The sequence below is a fragment of the Vitis vinifera genome, chromosome 17 (assembly GCF_030704535.1).
Source record: "Vitis vinifera cultivar Pinot Noir 40024 chromosome 17, ASM3070453v1".
NCBI lineage: Eukaryota > Viridiplantae > Streptophyta > Magnoliopsida > Vitales > Vitaceae > Vitis > Vitis vinifera.
The window spans coordinates 5,044,994-5,067,452 of NC_081821.1; the positions used below are offsets into that span (position 1 = coordinate 5,044,994).

Genomic DNA, 22,459 nt, shown 5'->3' on the forward strand with positions numbered 1-22,459 from the left:
TACTACGATCTCTTGTGGATGAATCCGTTCCAATGGGTCTAGGCCATTTGAAGTCGGACAAGCCCTGGATCATCGGGAGCAGTTTCTCATACGATATGGAAAGAGGTGTGAGAGGCGGCCTTTCCGGGCGACTTGGCCCTTCCTGCCTTTGGTCAGACAGCTTTGGCCGATCCGGAGGTTTAGTATTTCTCTCCGCATCACTTCTAGATGGCCGTCCGTGATTACTACTTAAAAAGTGCTATTTGATAGCCTATAATTAATCCTTTTAAACACTTTTGAGTAGTAGTTTAGGCCTTTTAACTCAATTGGCATGTTAAGGATCCTTTAAAGCAATTTTGATCACTTTGTGTAAGTTTTGGTGTTTTTGTTAGTATTTTCATCACCAAAGCAAGTCAAGACTGAGGAGAGCTATGAGGAATCTTGGGCAAAGCTTAAAAGTCATTTGCCAAGAGTGAATCCGGATTGCAAGGAGAAAAAACAAAGAGAATCTGCCATAAAGCATATTCTTGATGACAGTCGTAGCAGCCACTTTTGGAGCACTTTTTGAAGTCCAAATGATGCATGCTATATACCATTTCAAAGCTCAGGAAGTCAACAATCCAATGCTTCAAACGGTGTGTAATTCGGAGTTGAAACGAAGAAGTTGCATCCATTACAAGCCAATCACTCCGAGCTGAAGGAAGCATTTTGCAAAGTGTTGCGAAATCACCTTTTTGTTGCGAAGTGATTTCGCAGTATTTTTGTACAGTAAGGTGTTTCTCCTTCTGACGATGCACGAACCATGCCGCGAGAAGGGAGCTGGGAACCTCAAGGTGGAAGCCAACTTTGCAGCCTTGTGAAGATAGCTTGGTGTTGCGAAATAATTTCGCAGCCCTCTTGGGTGTCTGCGAAATTTCGCAGAGACCATTTTTCTCCTGCGAAATGATTCCTGAAGCCTCCCGAAGTTTGCTACCGACATTGGGAGATATTTTCCATTAGATTTTTGTTGTCTAAATCCCAAAATACTCCTTGTAAACCACCAATTACATTATTCCTTAGTTTTTAAGTTAGTAAAAAGACTAAATATCTTTGTAACAATTAGTTTTATAATATGTTGATATATATACCTCTCGGGAGCCTGTTCTCAGAGAGGAGTTCCTTCTGTAAACGTTTGGGTAAGCAAGTAAAGTTTATTTCTTTCTACTACCTTACCTTCTCACTTTGTATTTTCATTTTATTTCTAAGTTATGAATTCTCTGAGGAGTTTTCCCCAGAGAATGAGTAACTAAACCTCTAATTCCTTGGAGCTAAGGTTGCCGAGGAAGGTTCCAAGTGCAAGAATGCAAAGCTTTGTGGTTTTAGCTAGTAATGAAGAAGAAGTGAAATCCTTTAGTGATTTCAATGTTTTTAGTTAACTTAAAACACATTGGAGTCACCTAGGCCAACACTTGGTAAGGCAAGTGATTTCCAACCATGGAAATGCACTAGTTTACCCCTTGCGAGCCTCTGGTAGGTGACTTCAGGGTAGGATTTTCTAGAATAGCCAACACTTGGTAAGCTTTTGGACTCCTAGGAGGCATCCATTAGTTATCTCTTGCGAGCTTTTGACGGGTAATCCAAGGTTAAAGATCACCTTGAATGGTTAAGGCTTAGTGAGAGGCTTAAACCATTGCAAGTTGCATCAGTGAGAGAATTAAAGTGAAATCTAATTGAAGGAGTCTCTGTACATCACCGGTTAGAGAATTGACTATATGTTGAATCTCTAATGCGAGGAAATGAACCATTTGACCAGAGCCGTGTCTTTTGCATGAGGAACCACCCCAGTGAACCTAACTCTCCAAGGAATGTTTTCTTCCTAAATTATTCCAAACTTCTGTTAAGTTAGTTAGTTTAAGTCTCAACATTTGCCAATCAAAATTTGTGTTTTACTTCTTAAGCTAACCGTGAAATGAAACAAGACCAATTCACTTGGAATTGGTATCATTGATTGCTTGTTAATCATTCCCAGTGAACGACCCTAGAGCCACTATACTATAGTAGCTTTTTCTTTGCTACCCTAGTGTATGGTGTTATAGGTAATAAATTTTGTTGATTACTCCCTCAATCAAGGAGCACCAGCTGAACACAAATCAGCTGAGACACCAATTGGGCACGAATCAGTCCAACAACCAAAACTTGCTGGGTGGCTGCACGTACGTCATCTTCGAGCATTGAATATTTGTTGGCTCGTCTGAATAAGTCATTCATCGTTGTAGGAGGCTTTTTAGCCAGTGACTCGAAAAATGGAGTGCCTGGACAGATGCTTCGCTTGAAGATCTGTAGGACAGCATCCATACTGCAAGCTTCTACTTGAAGCACAGCTTGACCAAATCGCTTCACGAATTCCCTCAAGGATTCGTTATCTTGCATTTTTATGTTTTGGAGGGTGCTGATATTTTGCTTGTGTCGAGCGGAGCACAAGTATTGTCCCACGAAAGCTTCGGACAGGTCCCTGAAATTGCCAACAGAGTTGGGAGGTAGGCGATGAAACCATGAGAGGGTCTGTCCTTGTAGGCTGGCGGGAAACACTTTGCATAGTAGTGCATCGTTGCCAATATCGAGCGTCATGAGCTGTCGATAATGCATGATGTGATGTGTTATTGTAATGTGTAATGTGTCGTGCTGTTTTGGTTTCTGAAGAAAATGGAGGAATCCCCCGTTACTAATTCATATGGCTCTGTTGAATGAAGGTGCTTATTTTTTCTGATCCCAACCCATGGAAACACTCTACTAGTACAATTCAATGCAATGGTATAAATTTATGAAACCTAGATAAGTAGGATCAACAATTAGATAGTTACAGAATCCTTGACTTATTCCCGAATCTGTCTTGATCTTTTGAGTGTTTTTTTTTTTTTTTTGTCAAATTAATCTATAGAAAATTCATTTGATTATTCGCCAAATAATTATCTAGATTCCCCAATTATTCCAAATAAGTATGCAATTTTATTTTTTAACTTACATATTTCATTTTGGATTTTCTATGAAATATTGCCTCAATAACTCTGATCCTGGATTATTCCTTAATGGAGCTGAGGATTTGTTATCTTCATGAGGTCAATGGTTAAAGGGCTGGTAGTGAATGTGACCACAGAAACTTCACATATAATTTGAAAACATATGGATCTAGTGTTGTCTGTGGTGACCAACGCTGGTTGGACTGGCATAAATTTACTTCTGTTTTTTACATAATTTTGGTCCAAGTAAACATATCTGATGCTATAGTTTTACTATTTCATTGCATATTCTCAACCACACATTGCCTTTTTTATAATTATGAATTTTCAGGTTACAGATGAAGAAGTGCAAAGGCGGTTTCATGGACCATTTAAGGGAGGGTTTTCTGCTGGTTACTATAATACTGTGGGCTGTAAGGAGGGTAATAGTATTATGTGCATTTGAACTAAAGTGGTCCTGTGAATTCTGAATTTCTTTAGTAAGGCCTAGTGAGTAAACGAACTGAAATAAACATGCAGGGTGGGCTCCACAGTCATTTACCTCGTCCTGGAAGAACCAGGCTGAAGTTAAAAAGCAGAGTATGTTTAACTTCTTAGATGATGGTGAGAAAGCGGTATGTTATCTCACCTTCTCTTATATAAATATGCATATTTTTTATTTTACTGGATAAGGTTTAAGTCTCCACTTTGGGCATCAATTAGCATTATATGGATCCACTTTAGTAAATATCTAGCAACTGCATTTGGGCAGCTTAAAATTTAGTATGTGTTTGGGAACTGTTTTAAAGATATCAAACTTTGCATGGTACTCAATTTTTTTTTTTTTTTTTTTTTTTTACGTAAAAGAGAGGAGTCATAATGCTTATGGTGCTGAATATTTGTGTATGGTTCTTAAGATTTTGCAACTATTCTGATATATCAGGAAGCGTGCTCAAATGAATAGGTTCCTTATATTTTTTTGTTCTATTGGTTAAATATATGAATAGTTCTCTTTGGTCACCATAATTTGATATCATGCAGCCAAGTTTCTTGAAACTTTACTTCATTTTGGCTGAGTTAATAGCCTTAATCTTCAATCATTGATTGTTAAGTTCTTTATGCTATTGAGAATGGATATAAGTGAGGTTCTTGCTATCTTCTTTTAATTGGAGAGAACAGTAACATATCGTAAATGAAACTAAATGGCCTGAGTTTGGGGCTGTCAAAGGGTTGTGGGATGCCACCTGGTGTGTTGGTGAGATTTTAATACAACTAGATTCCCAGGGGGACTTAGGAATGATGATAGATTGTCTGCAACCATCAGAAGGTTCATGTAGATTATATAAGATCTAGATTTGCATGATCTCCCTTTGATGGAGGGCCCCTTCACATGGTGTGGTGGCTTGAACAATCAGTCAATGTCAATATTAGACCTTTTTTGGTGTTGGAAAGTCAGGAAATCCATTTCAATGGGATGTTGTGGTGTCTATTATTGAGACCTATGTTTGATCACTTGCTTGAGGGGTTGGTTGAGGAGAGGCAAAACTCCATTTAGGTTCAAAAACATTTGTCTCAAAGTAGACGGCTTGAGAGATTAGCTTAAGAATTGGTGGATGGGGTAGATCTTCAGAGGTTCTTATAGTTTCATTCTGGCTTCCAAATTGATGGCTTTGAAGACACTCCTTAAGGCCTGGAACAAATGGTTGTCTGGTAGTGTATAAGTCAGGAAAGATCAGGCTTTAAATCAAGTGAGCTCTAGGATTCTAAGGAGATGGGAGTTGCTCTAGTTGTAGGAGAAGTTGAAGTTAGGAGGGTAGCAAGGGAAGAGTATTATAAGTATGCCTTGTTGGAAAAAGCTTCTTGGATGTTGGAGTTTAGAGGGATTTTGTTGAAGAAGGGAGATAGAAACACTCAATTATTTCTTAAAATGGCTAATATGCATAGGATAAGGAACTTTTTTTACCTAGGATTAGGGTGAATGGTGTATGGCTCTCCTAAGAATGAGATAAAGGAGGGGATGGCTCAACCCTTTCGTAGCCTTTTGTTCAAATTGGGAGATTAAGGACCTAGTACCAGTGTTATAACCTATGAAGCTATGAATAGCAAGAAGCAAGGGGTTTGAAGGTGCCATGCTCAAAGGAGGAGGTGTTAGTACTTTGTTGGATTTAAGTGGAGATGAAGCTCCATATTTGGATGATTTCTCTATGACTTTTTGACGGTTTAGTAAGTTTTCCATCTGTTGGTTGCGGATGATACTTTAGGTTATTTGTGAGGCCTCTTAGGATCAAATGACCTATTTAAGTTGGTTACTTATGTGCTTTGAGGCCTTTGAGCTTAAAGATAAACTTAATCTAGTTGGGAGGTTGGAGAACATGGAATATTTGGCTTTTGAATTAGGTTGTAAGGTGGGACATTTTTCATCCACTTGCTTAGGTCTTATGGTGGGCGCCTCATATAAATTAGTGACAACTTAAGATGGGGTGGAAGAGAGGTTGTGTAAAAGATTGACAATGTGGAAATGACAATATATTTCCAAGAGAAGGAGGAGGGGGTAGTAAAGTTTTGACAGTGGAAGGTGACTTAGGGTACAGTTGAGTTTCTTTGTTTGTGGGGTGACTCTGGGTAAAGTTTTGACCCTCAATCTCTTTCAAAGGATAGGATGGACATTAGCTAATAGATATTTTTTTATGTCATATCCAAAATGATTCAATTGATCATATCCTTCTACATTGTGGTAGGATGAGGGTTTGGTGATATTTATTGTTCTCTTTTTGGAGTGTCTTCGGTGTTATCTTCCTCAATTAGAGAGACCCTCTTAGGATGACGTAACCTCATTGTAAAGAAGAAATGAAAAAAGGTGTGGGAAGCAATTCCTTTATGCATTTTTTGAACAATTTGGAAGGAAAGAAACAAAAGATCATTTGAAAACAATGAGCTTCCTAACCAAAGACTGAAAAATGGTTTTCTTTCTCATTTGTTGTCTTAGACCAAGTTGTATATAGATAAAGAATCAATGTCCTTAATTGACTTTGTTGGTTGGTTGGGTTTTCATTGAGGGGAGAGAGTCGTTTTTTGTTCTCCTTCTTTTGTTTAACTTGTGCCTTTTGAAAATAAGGAGCTTTTTGACCAAAGACCGAAAAATTGTTTTCTTTGTCATTTGTTGTTTTAGACAAGTTGTACATAGATAAAGACTCAATGTCATTAATTGACTTTGTTAGTTGGTTGGGTTCTCATTGAGGGAGGGAGTCATTTTTTATTGTCCTTTTGTTTTGCTTGTGCCTTCTGATGGTTGTTGTATATATCCAGTGTACGTTAGTGTGCTTGTTTTGGTGCTTTTTTTTACATAATCCTCTTTTTGTTTATCTATCAAAAAAAAAAAAAAGCTAGGAAGTTTTGAAAAAGGTGTAAACGCCACTTTTTTTTGTTTTGATCCGAAAGAAAGGAGGTGTTGAGGACTTGAAAGAATTTAAATCTGTAAGTTTGGTGGGGTCCATGTAAGCTTTTAGCTAAGGTCCTGGTGAAAAGATTGAAGAAAATGGTGGAAAAAAATGGTCTCTAAGTCCAGGAATGCTTTTGTAGAAGGGAGGTAAATTCTAGATGTTATGCTTATTACTAATAAGGTCATTGTTCCAATTTAGGCATTTAATTTAGACTGACTCCACTAGTTGAAAGAAGGCATTTAATTTAGACTCAAGTGGCAAGGGTTTGGGGGATGTACTAGTTCAGGTCCTAGCAAGGACCAAAAATGAAATTGTTAACCATTAAAAAGGAAAAGATCATATTTGATGTTGACTCCAGAGGTAGGTAGTTCGACTATATTGCAAACATTGCCCTCCACCAAGTTCCAAAGTGACTGATGGAGTTTGCAAAGTCATAGAAGTTTTCCAAAACCTCCACCTGCTCTGAAATCATCCTACTGGAAGGATTCATGGATGAGGATGGAGCAGGAAATTCTATGTGTCATTTCCACCTGAAGAAAGAAAGGGTTCTGATAGTCGAAACCTTAAGATTTGATGACAGCATTCAACTTTTGTCCAAAAATCTAAATCATGCTGAATCTACTGTATTTATTGCATTTTAGTTCATCAAATACAGAATTACCTACCAGCTACCAGTCTAAATAGGCATAGTTCATTTCTTGTAGCACAGCCAACTCTTGTGGGTTTGTACTTTTTTAATTAGGTTCTGTTTTTGCTCCTTGTATTTGCATAAGGAATGTGACATGGAGCCGTCATGATTGACATGGCAACTACAGAATATTAGAAAATGCCACATCTCTGTAGTACTGAACAATATGCAAGAGCATAAAATGCTTCAATAGGAGCATCCTAGTTACATACTGTTGTGGGTCTATACACCCATATATTCAAACACATAACCCTGCTTTCCAAACAGTGTTCTGGAGTATTTATGATTTTTGTCTTCTCTTCTGCCATTCAGATTTTTAGTCCGTTAATGTTGTGGTTCTACATCTCACTTCTTTTAAAATTTAATGGCCAAGCCCTTAGTCAGTGGGTTTTCCTTTCTGTTCAATGGGACACGTCTTCCCTTTTTTATTTCAATAGACTTATTGTCTTCTATGTGTTTATTTCTGCATTGTTTCTAAGTGTGTTAAGTAATGATATTTTTACCAACTTATCAAAGAAATTGATAGCTGTTATCATATTTTCTTTTCATATACTTGAGAAATTCATTTAATGTTGTAGCAACAACTCTACAGTCAATCAGATGTTATGCAAGCTATATTAGTGTTAAATGATCTTCTAACTGTAATAATTTTGTTCAAGTTGTTTATATTTATATTTATATTTGTTTTTATTTATTTTCATACCATTTTTCTGTGTTTTCCTGCTTTAGGAAATGGAAGGCTGTTCCCTGGGGACATCTTTTGCAGTTTGATACATTTGGATTTGCAGCTGCAGAGCTTGCTCCAAAACAAGCTGAGAAGGAACAACAGCAAAGGTACTGTCAGGTGCATTTCATGCATATTGCTCAATGGGGTATCAATAGGTTTATAACCTCGTTAAAGTTGGATCTACTTACCTCAGTTAGCACTTACTATTTTACTGCTAGTTTAAAATCTCAGGAGGCAAACCCTCAAAAAGTCCAAACCATGATGTGTTCAAATTCACCACGGTTGAATTCCCTGTAACTGAGTGTAAATAAAAAAGTGCTCCTAATACTTTTGAAGCAATCCATAAGCACATTTCCCATGAAAGTGGAAACTCACTATTTTGAACAGGGATAAACTGGAATAAGGTTCCATTGGAAATGAACTCATAAACCCATAGAGTCACTTCTGTATGCACACAACACCCCAAAATCCCAACCACGTTCTTATGATTGATTTGTGAAAGAATCACAATCTCATTAATAAAGTGCTCTGATTGGTTTTCATAAATTATTTTTTACTTTTTAGTTGCAATAATTCTTCCATCATTTAACATACCTTTATAAATAGTTCCTTGACCTCCTTGACCAAGAATTCAATTCTTATTGAAGTTGCCGATCGCCTTCTCTAATTCATTAGAAGTGAAAATTCTTCAAAAACAACTTTATTAAAAGAGACTTGTTGCAACAGCAGCCGACCATTTCCCCCACTTATACTGAAGCCTGCATGCCCAAAGATGATTAAAAAAAGGTCATCCTATTATCTAAAGTTAATGAAGAAAATCAACAATTAATGCAAAGTCATCCTATATTATATATATATATAATCAAAGTCATGTGATAATGGGTAGACTAATTAATGTTTATCCGTTTTATCTGGATTGGTATCTGATAATGGGTAGACTAATTTGAAGATAATTTTTATTTATGTATTTAATTATTAGGAAATATGTGCCTTTAGCAAAGTCTTGAGACTGGTCCAAACTCTATGGTTATTCATCTCTGAGTCTTTACAAATAGGGTTTTCTCTTTTTAAGGTAGTATTAGTATATACATAAGTGATAAATTGACGTCAGTGAGATATATGAGTTGTTATCCAGGACTTGAACTAATTTTAACTTTTGGATTTTGGGTTGTTGATTGATGTCATACATTGCATGGTAATGAGGGCAACAATTGCATCTTAGGCTCAATTTAAATATTAAACACACTCTCCAACTAGTTAATTATGTGTTACTTTATATATGTTTGATTTTCTCATATGTTTCATTTAGTCCTTGATGTTTATAGTTATTTTCATGAATAACGAGTCATGGGAACTTCTTTGGAGAGTAGAGTACGAAAATTTTTATAGTAGCAAAGTTGCATGAAGATCAATGACACAGTCCTATTTTGACCAACCAAAGTTTTAGGTTGGTCAAGGATATCATTTGTTCGATACAGAAAAATCAGGAAAGATTAATAAATAAATAGAAAAAGTGTCAAAGGAGTTGAGAAGCTTTATGTCAAAATGGCGTCCAAATGGCGCCACCACAAGCCCTAATGTCATTTCTTCCCTACCCAGTAGCCATGTTGAGCTCCAAGAGTCCCACCTTCAAGGGAAATAAAAATGGCTCCACCTTATATACCTTGGCCTTTTTTTTGTGTTGCAACTTTGGGAATGTGTGGTGCCGACATTTTTGAACCCTTCCTAAAGGCCCTATATGATCTCCCATCTATATTTGTGATGCCTCCGCGTGGTCTCGTACGGCTTAGAGAAACAAGGGAGAACATATATAAAGTCATTTTTGCAGCTTTTTGTAGGCTTCTTCTTTGAAAAGAGATTGGGAAGAGACCTTGTTATTTAGTGTATTTTATTATATTATTTAGTAATGATCTAAAGTTAATAAAAATTTATTTAGGATAAATTACTAAATGGATTTTATTTAATATTTTTGTTCTATATTATTTAACATTATTTAGCAATAAATTTAGTCTATTGAACAAAAATATAAAAAAATTGATATGATTGCATAGGTGGATTTTTTTATTGTATAATATGAATATTATTAGTTGATTTTAAATAACAAAAATTTGAAGTTAATTAGCGTTACTCCATTTGTACCAAAAAATTTAATTGGGATTAATTAGGCATGCATGTAAAAGGATTAAAGAAATTTAATTAGTTAGGATTGATGATGAGGTAAATAAGGTCAGCTAAAGTAAGATTTTGAGGATATTTTAGGTATTTTTTTAAAATAATTTTATTTATGATAGTAAAAATGAAAATATTGATTTTCAAGGATATATCAGTATTTAAATTTTATGGATAAATTTTGATAAAAATATCGATGAAACGGAAATGGCTTAAACTCATAAAAATGTTTGAAAAGATCCAAAAATAAATAAAACAGATGATAGAATGCATAATACTATACATATTTAAGTTTTGTTTAAAACTTTGATGTATATAATTTGTGATGTTAAAAAATATTATGTAGAATTTTAAAATACACTTAATATTAAAATTATTTACTGATTAATTATTTTTATTTAAAAATGTATATAATTTCATTTGTATTTTTTTTGTATATAATTATTATACAAGACTTATGAATTTTGCATTTTTAATAATACATTAAAAGGAATATTTTAAAAAAATAATATAATTAAGAGTAATCAATTTATTATACTTAATTAATTTATAAAAAAATTATTAAAATTAAAAGGATTGTTGTTGATGGAGTGCCAACTGCTATTCATAACAGGCCTCTCCCATACCAAACGGGTAGGGAGTGGTGAAATTCCCACAAAACTTAAATTTCAATCATTCCGTAATTTTGTTTTTAACAAGTTAATTGATAATCATTCGATCCATAAATATTGAGTCTGGATGGGCATTGGTTTTTACACTTGATTTTTTATTTTATTTTTATTTGGTTAGACAGTGTGTTTTTTTAGAACATATATAAATTGTTTTCAACTATTTTTAAGGAGGCGTTTTAAAAAATCATAGCATGGAGATGATTGGAAAAAGAAAAGTATTATAGGTAAAAATTATTTTTAAGAAATATGTAAAAGATAATAGTTTTAAAATATTTGAAACTATTAAGCAGACTCTTATAAAATTATTTTTTAAAAACTATCTTCAAAAACTAACTAATTTTTTTAGTATTGTTTTCAAAAAGGGTCTAAAAGAGACCTCAATATATTAATGTCATTTGGATCAACAATGCATTAAAAGTCAAGTATGTGTATTTGACTATTGGGCTATGTTAACCTATCAGAGTTCAATGGGATATCATCTTCGAAACATATGTTTTTTAAAAACAATTTCTATTCTTTAGAGTAGAAAACAGTTTTATAACCCTGTCAATAAATTTATGATAGAAAACAGTTTTTTAAGCATTTATTCGAAAAATTGATTGTTTTTTAGAACAAATTTAAGGTAATTTCAATTTTTTTGTATATGCTGAATAAAAATTAAAATATGAAGATACATTGGAAACAACACTTTCTTGGAAAATGAAGAGATGAAGTTTGGAATTAAGTTATAGGGAAATTTAGCAAGAAGCTTTGGGTTGGAAAGATACTTGTCCTAGTAGGCCAAGGTGACAAGGTTTTGTTTTTAATGAAATTCACTTTTCATGCCTTTATTCCCTCCTCGTCTGGTCCGAGAGGAATGACTGGTAGGATTGAAGGAATTTGGATGATATGTCTATGGTCTAGTGTTGGAGGGAGAGCCAGAATGAATCTCTTCACATAGGAGAAGGTTCTTTGAAACTTCAATTTGGAAGCTTGGGCTAAAGCCCAAGCTATTTGGACTATAAGCTAATTATTCCCAACAAGAATTATTCTAAAGATTATCTTTTGAGAATTGTTTTAAAAACCTTTTCTAAATAGATCCTAAGTTTCCATTAACTCAAGTAATTTTTTTTAATTTATTTAATCTAGTCCTAAAATTTTACATGAAAACAAAGGTTGCCACATACCCTAGCACATACAACATGCCTAGCTACTAGATCTAGATAGACATAATTAAAGGATAATTTGACAATTTAAAATACTACAACATAAATTTCTCATAAAAGTCATCAAGAAATAAGACAATCATATCATAATACAATACAAACTAAACATTGTTAAAATACAACACTTGTATTTTTAATTGTCAATCATAATGCGTTAAATAACAATGGTTGCTCATCTGAGGAAGATGCTTTGGGGTAATTCAAACATGACCTTCTAAAAGATGAAGTACTATCTAGAGGGCCTATTATTTCCATTTCGATGCATGCATTCTCTTCAAAATTTTGCTCAACCTTCAAAGGTGGAAGAGACATTCTAATATGCTCTAATTCCATGGTAATCTCTTTCATTGTAGGCCTTTTCCTTCCACTCAAGTTTAAGCATTGATATGCAAGGTAAGCAAGAGCCATGATCTCTTCTTTCTCTCCTTCCTTTACAACCCCAGCATCAAGAATATCAAATAGACGAGACTCTTGTAATGACAAAATAAAATGTGTTGCCAAACTTTTCTCTTCTTGTGATCTTGTTGAACAAATTGGCTTTTGTCCTGTTAAAAGTTCAACAAGAACAACTCCAAAACTATATACATCACTTTTTTCAGTAAATTGACTTGATTGAAAATATTCTGGATCCAAGTAACCAAAAGTCCCATGTACAAGAGTAGTCAAGTGAGTTTGCTCTATAGAAATAGACCTTGATGTTCCAAAATCTGACACTTTTGCTCTATGTTTATCATCTAAAAGTATATTTGTAGACTTGATGTCTCTATGATAAATTGGTATAGAACACGCTGAGTGTAAATAAGCAAGTGCCCCAGCTACCTCAATCGCAATTTGTAGACGCATTTTCCATGAAAGTGGGAAGTCACTATCTTGATTGTGAATATGTTGGAACAAAGTTCCATTGGAAATGAACTCATAAACCAATAAAGGTACCTCTGTCTCCAAGCAACACCCTAAGAGCCCAACTACATTCCTATGACTGATTTGTGAAAGAATCACAATTTCATTAATAAAGTGCTCTATTTGGCTTTCATCAACTATCTTTGACTTTTTAACTGCAACAATTCTTCCATCGGTTAACATACCTTTATAAACTGTTCCTTGACCTCCTTGACCAAGAATTCGATCCAAATTGAAGTTGTCAGTAGCCTTTTCCAACTCCTTAGAAGTGAAAATTTTTGTTTTCTCAACAGCAACTTTGTCAGAAGAGATTTGTTGTTCCAACAATAGACCACCGTTTCGTTTAAAGAATCGTTTTTTAAGTCTAATCTCTTTTTTTTTCTTCACCACTTTGTACAAGCCAAAAGATCCAAGGAGTAGTAATAATGATCCACCACCAATGCTAAAACCTGCAGTAGTTGGAGATAAATTAAAAAGAAAAAAAAACACTTTATTATCTTAAATCAATGAAGAAAGTCAATAAACTAATGAATACTAGAATCTTCTTGAGAACACAAGGAATGAAATATAGTGAAATATAAATACTTTGTAACTGGTCATATATCCTCATCTTAGTATTTGAAAGAGCATGCTTAATAGCAGTTTAATCTTCCATAATTCCCAATGCAAATTTTACAATCAAGATCATGAGATACAGTACTATTGATTATTGTAATGTAAATTCTACAATATGAAAAGAATTAGAACGTGATGGATCCAAAATTAAAACAAGATGTGGTTCCAAGCTTGAGACAAAGTTATTTATCGTAAGTTACTTATTTTGATGGATTTAGGATATGATATGAAAATTTGAATATAAATTAAACCATGAAAGAAAAAGATCTCATTTACAATTAAGAAAATCATAGTAACCATTATTTTTTTCAAATGAATTTTTTGATAGGCTAAAAGCTATTTGACATACTTAAAATAACGTGTTATCTAAAGAATAAATTTTAAGTTAATCAACAAAATGAATTGGAATGCACTAGTTGATCTACTAATTAAATAGAATTTACTAAGGATCAATATCAAATCATTAATATTTATAAGTTAAATATAAAACATCCCCGTGAACAAGAAATTTGGGCCTTATATATTAGCCTTATACTACAATGGGCATACACACATTGTGAGGTTGATGTCATGACCATCATTACACAACCTACCCTAGGGTATTGGGTGAAAAAAAACATGTTCTTGATGTTTGAAACTACCTAAAGGGGTTAATAGATAGTTTACTGTTTGGATTCTAATTCAATAATTGAACATCACCTACAGAAAGTAAATATTCCACCAACCACACTAAAGAACACGTAGGCAAATGTGGAAATCTCTTTAAAAAAAACCACTTTCTTCAAGGGGAAAACTACTAGTCGTAGGTCACAAGCCAAATTCATTAAATTAATAAAATAGTGGAAGGTTTTGCCAAACTCCATACTTATTCCTCCGGGGACTTGCTTTGATCTACACTCAAAGTCTTTTCATGTCCTTGATGTGGCGATCACAATCACTTCATGAAGATGATACTTCGAAAACCTCTTTAGAGCATTTGACTCATACCAATTTCAAGACATGATTTCAACTTTGAGATCTTAAGGTAGTGAAGCATTATGAATTGCACACTAATGTTTCTCTCAAAATTCTCTTATTTTTTTAAGGTTTTCATAGTAGAAAAAATGTTTATATCAAAACGAAACCTTGAATAGCATTAAAGTTGGGTCCACACCATGCTACAAAAAATATGGCAAATAAAAAATAAAAGATGATAAAAAGTTTAAAAATTCCCCTAAGTGATCAATCCTTGGTGTGGTGGATCAATTGACCCTTCTTTGGAGTGACAACAAAATACATCCTATTTGTAGGGCAATCAATCAACCTTGAGAAATGATCAATCAACCCTTTAAAAAAAAATGATTAAGTGATAAGGTTTGGTTAATCTCGATTTTTTTTCTTTTTTTTAAATAATCAGGAAACATTTCATGGCTAAGCCCTTAGGACACGGGGACCCAAACCTTAGGGTGCTGACCGCACCCGTAACAACTAGCAATAGGTAAATCAAGGTATTTAACCATTGGCAAAATTCGAAGCTAGGACCGTGCTCCTCTACCACACATCCTAGCATTCACCCTAACCAATTAGGCCACCCTGACATGCTTTAATATCGATTTTGATGATAATATAACAAAGTTTGAAACTAATGATTTATCTTAAGTGTGTTTAGGCAAGAATACTCTTAAAGTGACAATCATAAAGATAAATCGGGTCAAAGGAAAATCAAGAAGAATGAGCAGACCTCAAAGAAATATCAATCAAGACCATTTCTTAAGTGTGATCAAGTAGCCACGGTTTGGTTAATCTCGATTTTGATGATAACAAAATAAGGTTTGAAACTAATGATTTATCTAAGTGTGTTTAAGCAAAAAGGTTTTCAAAATGTGATAATCATAAAGATAAATTAAGTCAAAGAAAAATCAAGAAGAAAGAGAAAACCTCATAAAATAAAAAGAAAATAAAAAAAAATCAATCAAGACCATTTCTATAAGATCTTTTTGTAAGGTTATTAACGCACCAGGACCATGCATTTAATTTACTTAAGCACCTAAAATCATCTAAGTACTAATTTGTCTTCAATTCTTTTATAAATTGGATAAAAAAAAATTGAAATGAGGAAAAACCTAAATTTCAATGTAGTTAAAATATGTTTAAAGGTTTTTCAAAGATTGAGGAGCTATTAGCCAAGGTTTACCAACCTTAATTTAGTCTTAAAAATGTGTTTTCAATGTAACTGATTGAGGTATAGGAAACTGGTTCAACTGTTTAGGCTCAACCAGTTGAAGGGAGTAAAAATGCTAAAAACTGGTAGAACCTTATTTCAACTAGTCTAATCCAAGTCTTAATTGGTCAAGGCTAAGCATCAATCAGTCAAGGCTAAATCTCAACCGGTTAAGCAACCAATTGAGGTTTCAATTAGGCTATGGTAACCCTGATGGCTAGTAGCTAGTCAATCGATTGATCCACTAGTTGAACTCAAACCGTGTCTAATGGCTAGTCTAAGCTTCCAACTCCTATTTAGAAGCTCCAACTTCTTGCATTGATGGAAGACAAGTTTTAAATCATTCTTAAATGTTATTTGAACCTTAGGGGAATGCTTTTAGAGTACACTTGCTTTCAAACTTGCATTTCATCTTAGTAAACTATTCAACCTTAGTTTTTTTGTATTTCATTGTACTAAATTATAACTTAAAAGTTTTATTCTTATCAAATTTTTTATTATATACCTTGTGAGGAGAGTTTAAATGTGAGATATCACTTGAAGGAAAAATTTAAGTGTAAGATATCACTTAGGGTTTACCAAGTATGGGGTATCACTTGGAAAGTTCAAGAGTGAGACATCTCTTGAAGAAAATTGTGAGTGCCTATTGGAGCTAGTTAATTCAAGTATAAAACTTGAGGGCTTGGTTTAAAAGTCTTAATATAATGGAATCTAAAGCTTAGGATTAAAGCTAGATCAGGAAAATGTATGTAAGCCAGATAAGGTTGAACCACTATAAATCTTGAGTTTGCATTTCTCTATTCCCTACTCTCTTTATTTATATACAATTATTCTTTATTATTTTTATTATTTTGTTGTTTATTTGTCTCTTATATTTATCATAGTTAATATTTGTTAGAAAGTCTCAAATTCCTAATCAATATAATTTTTTTTTATAAAGAATATTTTATAGAATATTTATTATATTCATATATCATCATAATATTAGATTTAGGAATATCTCTATAAATATTCTAGGTCATAAGAGAAAAAATTTATGAGATGAAGATGGACTTGTAAAGAATATATGAAGTGGATAGAGATGTGAGGAAGAATAGGACATACCTAGTGGAGTAAAATGACACATCGTTCAAGGTGTAGATACAAGGAGTGAGGAAACATGAAATGTTTTAGGAACTCAATAATTGTATCAATTTTTTGTCATCTGTAATATTCTTTATGATATAGTGGAATGATTCTCTCTCATTCATGAATGTAAGTATGGTTGGTCAAACCATATTAAAACCCCATGTACTTTTGTGTGGGTTGTCTTTGTGTTATTAAATTAACATTGCTTGCATGAAAGCTTCTGTTGGTACAACGATGATTGCTATAATTTGTAAAAAGAGATCGACCAACACCCAATTCAACCCCCACCCCTTTAGGTGTTTGCCTTAGGTTGATATAGATAGAATTCTAACAATATTTTTAGGAAGTTCAATATATAAATGAAAAGTTGTGATTGATAAGTAGATGAGAACCAAAATAAGTGCTTGAGAATATATAATAGCATGAAATTATGTGGAAAAGAGTTCAATGAGTTCTACAATAATGAAAGTATTTTCAAATACTACACAATTAAGCATAGTCCACAATAAAATGATATTGCAAGACAAATGAATGGAACTCTATTAGAGAAGCACAATATATGTTTTCAAACATTCCAAGGCTTTTGTAGGACTTTTGTGTCATGGTAGTTAAATCAACTTGTTATCTTTTGGACCTCTTTAATTTTTATTGATTGTAGGACTCTTGAAGGGTTATGGTTTGGTTCTCCCACAAATTATACAAATTAAAAAAAAAAATGTCCTACTTATTCATGTAAATGAAGGCAAGTTGGAATTAAGGAAAAAGAAGTGTATGTTTTTCATATGTGCAAATGGTGTAAAAGGTACATGTTTCAAAATCCTCTAAAGTAAATAATTCCTTAATGTGAGAAAAAATGTGGAGCTTGAGCATTAAGTTTTAAGAAATATAGGACAAAAAAGTTTAGAAAAGTTAAATAAAGAAAAGGTGTAAGATCTTGATGATAAAGAAAATACACCATAAAATCACAACAATACATTTTGACAAACACAAAAGGAGGAGGCAAATTAGACCATCTTAGAGGTAAGATAATGATGATTTTGTTCCTTACACACTTAGTGTGAAAGACATTAGTAAAAGGATCACTATAATAGAGAGTACCACATACATGACAACTAAATTTGTTCTTTTGTTTGAACTTAAATAGTAACTACATACATTATCTAAAGGCCTTGTAAGGACGTGGGAGTGAAGTGACATAGAAAACTTTCAAATCAAAAACAAAAAACACAAAAAAAATACATAATAATTTATGTGGTTCAACTGAAATCCTATATTCATAGACAAAGATGATAAAAAAACTCACTATTATTCAAGGATATTACAAGCTTAGAACTTTTATCTTAAAACCCTAAATATATTTGAAAAAAAAAACTCTATTTCAATCAAAATTTCTTCCTATATGTTTCTTGATTAATATATATATATATATATATATATATATATATATATATATATATATTTATATAAGACTCAGGTTGAAATGATCGATCTTACGCCTCCCAACTTTTTCTCTAGTTGTGGGAATCAATACAAGCTCAGCCTAATCCAATTCTAATTATTAGAAATGATTAATAAGTAGTTTCTCATAACTCTAAATCTTCAATCAAAAGATCAAGAAAAGAGGAATTAATAAAAGACATGATGATAACTTACATCTAGAATTAAGTTGGAGCACAACATGCCAATATAAGTCAATAACTCGATTAAAACCTAACTTTATTACTTTCTCTTCTTTTTTTTTTTTTCGTTTTGAATTACGAAGACATTAAAATAGAGGAAATGTTTTTAATGATGTATTACGAAGACATGAAAATAAAGGAGATGTTACCTAGAATTAGAGGTCTTGACAACCTATCCTTTGTGATGCAATAGTACTCAATATGATAACTTTGATTGTCGATTATGTAACGATAATCACATGTCTTCAAACAGTTGGCACATTCTTTGACAACTAGAACACCAAAGAGCATAAATAATATTGAAATCCATTAATAAGAATTTTGAAACTATAAATCATTACAGGAAAAGAGGAATTGAGTTTGAAATTTGTTAATTTGATAATTTTTTTTATTAGTGTTTAATAAAACATTTGGACAAACTTATCCTATTTCACATATTCTAAGGCTAAAGTATTTTTTAAAAACATTATCAAACAAATTAATATAATTAGATTAATAACTAATATGTTTTGTTTAAGTTTAATAGATTTCAAATATTTTAAAATAAAGTTAATCATTTTTATCATAGTATAAAATAAGTAAAAAATAAAAATTTAATGTTTATCTAAACTTTTAAGTCTCGAAAGGGATATATGACATTTTTGTATCTAGATCATCTAAATAAAGTTTACGCTCCAACACCCAAAATTTTGTGCACGTAACAAGTCTGTCTACATATATTGAGAAAGATAGCCTAAGGACAACATGAAAGACCGGGAATTACAACCTATCAAAAAAGAAGGGATTCACCAAGACATCTAGACCTGGGGATATGTTTGATTTCAAAAAGCACTAAGAAAAAAATACATTAAAAATAATTATTTTCTCATGTATGTTTACATTATGAAAATTATGGAAAAAAATGAAATATAATTAAAATTAGTTTAAAAGCTTATACATTTTTAAATTATTTGATATTTATATTAAAAAATTGAAATAAGTAGAATGAGATTGAAATAACATAAAAAATAATAATAATAATTTTTTTATTTTAAATTTATTTTTTATTTATTTTTCTAACTTTCATATTTGTTTTCATTTTCCGATTAGGTGTTATTTTCCTTCAAATCTTCAGGAAACCTTCTGCTTCATAGCCTAGAAAGAACATGGGGGTCATGCATTTGAGAGGAAATCATGGATTACAGTCGATCAAGAAAGAAGTGCATACCATGATCACATCCATCGTGAAGATAAGGGTTGCCTTCGTAACGCGGTGGGCAGCCACAAGAAGAACGAACATAAGATCCAATCGACAAGCTGTAGTAATTGGAGCCGTTACAAGAAGAGTCGGCGTTGTCCCCTTCTTTTATCATCCACAACAACGATAACGCAGCATACTTCACACTAACATCCTCCAGTTCAGTGAAGTTGCGAGAAAACCAGTCTCTGTCCACCAAGAAGGCATGAGTGGAGGTAGAGTGGTTGTTTCCTTCATCATCTAGGGTAAACTTCACACTGTAGGTGCTCAGATAGTAGCTATCTATGGTTGGAATTGTGGTTTGGCAACAGTTGATGCCATAGCAACCTTGATCAGGAAAACTATCGCTGCAATTAATGGAGGTGCAACCTGCCCAGATTTTCTCATGCTCCATGAGTTTTGCATGGCCACAACCCAACACCACGAATATATTATCGAGCGTCGAGAACAGAAACGGGCTTTGGTCTAAATTAATACTTGTCTGCAACTCGCTGCTCCCTTTCTGCTGATCATAGGAAGCTATGGGACTATAAACTGTCACTGTTTGGTATTCCAGTGATACATTCAGCAGCTCCAGGTTGAGTTTAGTAGGGTTTAAGAAGGGTTTTGCAGCACCGGAAGTGTTGCTGCAATTTACTGAGTACCACTCGTTCAGATAACAGCTCTCCCCGATCCCAAATGGGAAGGGAATGACAACGTTTCCGCATTGAGACTGACAATTTGGCTTTACCAGATATTCAAGTGGTGTTGATGCTTCAGCTGTTAAGCATAGGCATAGGCATAGCAAGCAGATGATGAGCAGAAGAACCAACTTCATAACCATTTCTTCGTTGATTTTAGGTATTTTGGAATACAGAAGATGATCAATGATATTATATAAGAGAAAAAGAACCTCTATCCTGCTATTTTATATTGAGTTGAGATCAACTACCATTCAAAAGATATTTTCCAAAAAAGAAAAGTCAATTCCCTTATTGTATGATATCATGCATAGTTGTGGAAGCAAAATAAATTTAAGTTTGTTGACTTTTCCATTTATATGGTACACAAGGAAGAACATAATGGACCATTTCTAAGATTAATTACTTTGACACGCTACTCAACACTATCCCACCCATTCTACGCAATGTGCTAAAGCGCGCTACTTTCCACGTTTAGCTTGCGTACGGACCTTACTCTTGGGAATACAGGTATGGAATAATGGAATTTTGAAACGGACTATAACAAATATCTGATTTTCGATTTCAGTGAACAAGACAAAGGATAAAATATGGTATTATCATTTCATTATTTCCTCGAAAGAAACTATCTTTGATTCAAGGGATTAAAAGACTAGGGGTTTGTTCCCTTTTTTCTCAAGTCTTAAAGCAATTTGTTATAAGACTTCAATTATTTTTAGGGTCGATTATTTTTTAAGATAGGTGATTAAAAGAGTGCAATTAATTTAGAGAGTTGGATCATGTAAATAGTCAATTTAAAAATAAATCATATATGTCCGAAATTCAATTTAACATAATGTTAACTTTAGCTCAATGCAAACTAATTTTTCATATTTGGATTAAAAAAAATGTATGAATAAGACTCGAGTTGGGTTTGATTGGATTGAATGAGAAATAAATTTAGTATAAATTAGTAAAGTTGTCATTTAGAGAAGAAAAAAAAACGGATATAATTGAAATAGGTTTTTTTTGTTTTTTTGTCAATTTTACTTTTGCATTTCAAAAAATTTAGATCTAAATTATTTTTTTCATATATTGTTACTCAAAAATGAAACCAACAATATAAAAAATCACTCAATTAGATGAGAAACTATTCTAAAATAAATATACAAAATTTCAAATCGAAACCAAATTTTTACCACCATGCAGCTACTACTTTTATGTCATAGTTGATCATCAGATTCTGAATAAAATTAAAATTCATGAAATTTATAATAAAAATGAATTTACAACAAATTTTTTAAATTCAACTTCTTGTGATACAATAAAATCAAAATAAATTAACAATTATCTTTTTTTTAATTAGAGCTCAAAAACATAATTTGCTTATTCATTTAAATATCTAGTGAAGTCATCAATTTCAATTACTTTTACAAATAAAAAGTTAGAATTTAATAATTATTCCCAAGTTAGGAATCTAAAAATTAATGAGTTAGTCCCAACAATGAAACATATATTTCAATCACATATATAAGATATACAAATCCGAAGACACATTACATAAAAACAAGTGTTCACTTTCAAAAGAAAATTCATGTTTTTTATTGATCAAAGATAATTAGAAATCTTAATTATTACCTAATTATCAATTTCCAGTTAAATAAAAAATTAATTATTATACAATTTTTATTGAAATAATAAATTATGATATTTTAGGATATTTTGAAATATGTTAAACTATTTTTAAAAAAAAAAAATTATTTGTTTTCAAATTAAAAGTAGAAAAATAATAATTAATTTTATAAACGGTGTTAACATGTAAAATAAATAGATTTAACATTTAAATATTATTAAATCAAATAACTTAACACTTCCAAACACATATATAAAACGAACAACTTCAACATTTAATGATATTAACTTTGTTCAGATTTAAGTGATATTAACTTCCCCTTAAAAATAAAAATAGAATAGCTTGTCATTTCCTTCAATTGATTGCAGAGTTTTTTCTTTTTCTTTTTCTTTTTCTTTTTTTTTTAATAATCTCAGTTGACAAGTCTAGTCTACTATATACATACATAAAATAGCTTGTCATTTTCTTCAATTGATTGCAAAGATTTTTCTCCTTCTTTGTTTGTTTTTCCAATCTGACTAGTCTGCTACATGTTACATCTATATATAATTTCC

At 32.4% G+C, this 22,459-nt stretch overlaps 1 protein-coding gene and 1 long non-coding RNA gene across 4 annotated transcripts; one reads left to right on the forward strand and one right to left on the reverse strand.

The window, feature by feature from the left end:
* Positions 1–3,304: 3,304 nt before the first annotated feature.
* Positions 3,305–12,319, forward strand: LOC100854578 (uncharacterized). Of its 2 annotated transcripts, XR_002032257.1 has the most exons (4): positions 3,305–3,397; positions 3,495–3,589; positions 7,812–7,916; positions 12,208–12,319. It is a non-coding gene; the product is annotated as an uncharacterized LOC100854578 (long non-coding RNA). The 2 variants fall into 2 exon arrangements; XR_002032256.1 differs by lacking the exon at positions 12,208–12,319 and having other exon boundaries at positions 7,812–8,148.
* Positions 11,918–20,467, reverse strand: LOC100259516 (wall-associated receptor kinase-like 1). 2 transcript variants are annotated; one of them, XM_010665218.3, is made up of 3 exons: positions 19,584–20,467; positions 18,526–18,648; positions 11,918–13,203 (listed from the first exon to the last, which is right to left on the reverse strand). In XM_010665218.3, the coding sequence occupies exons 1-3, from the start codon at positions 20,434–20,436 to the stop codon at positions 11,999–12,001; spliced, it is 2,181 nt and encodes a 726-aa protein (XP_010663520.1). In that variant the 5' UTR covers positions 20,437–20,467; the 3' UTR covers positions 11,918–11,998. The 2 variants fall into 2 exon arrangements, with proteins under 2 accessions (XP_010663520.1, XP_010663521.1); XM_010665219.3 differs by lacking the exon at positions 18,526–18,648.
* Positions 20,468–22,459: the final 1,992 nt, after the last annotated feature.

Bases quoted from the DNA above. Each gene is read 5' to 3' on its own strand.
- LOC100259516 (XM_010665218.3), bottom strand. From the start codon at position 20,436: ATGGTTATGAAGTTGGTTCTTCTGCTCATCATCTGCTTGCTATGCCTA. The intron at 18,649-19,583 runs GTATGCACTTCT...TTGGTGTTCTAG, and splicing joins TCACGATGGATGTGATCATG to TTGTCAAAGAATGTGCCAAC. The intron at 13,204-18,525 runs GTAACATCTCCT...CAACTACTGCAG, and splicing joins GTCAAGACCTCTAATTCTAG to GTTTTAGCATTGGTGGTGGA.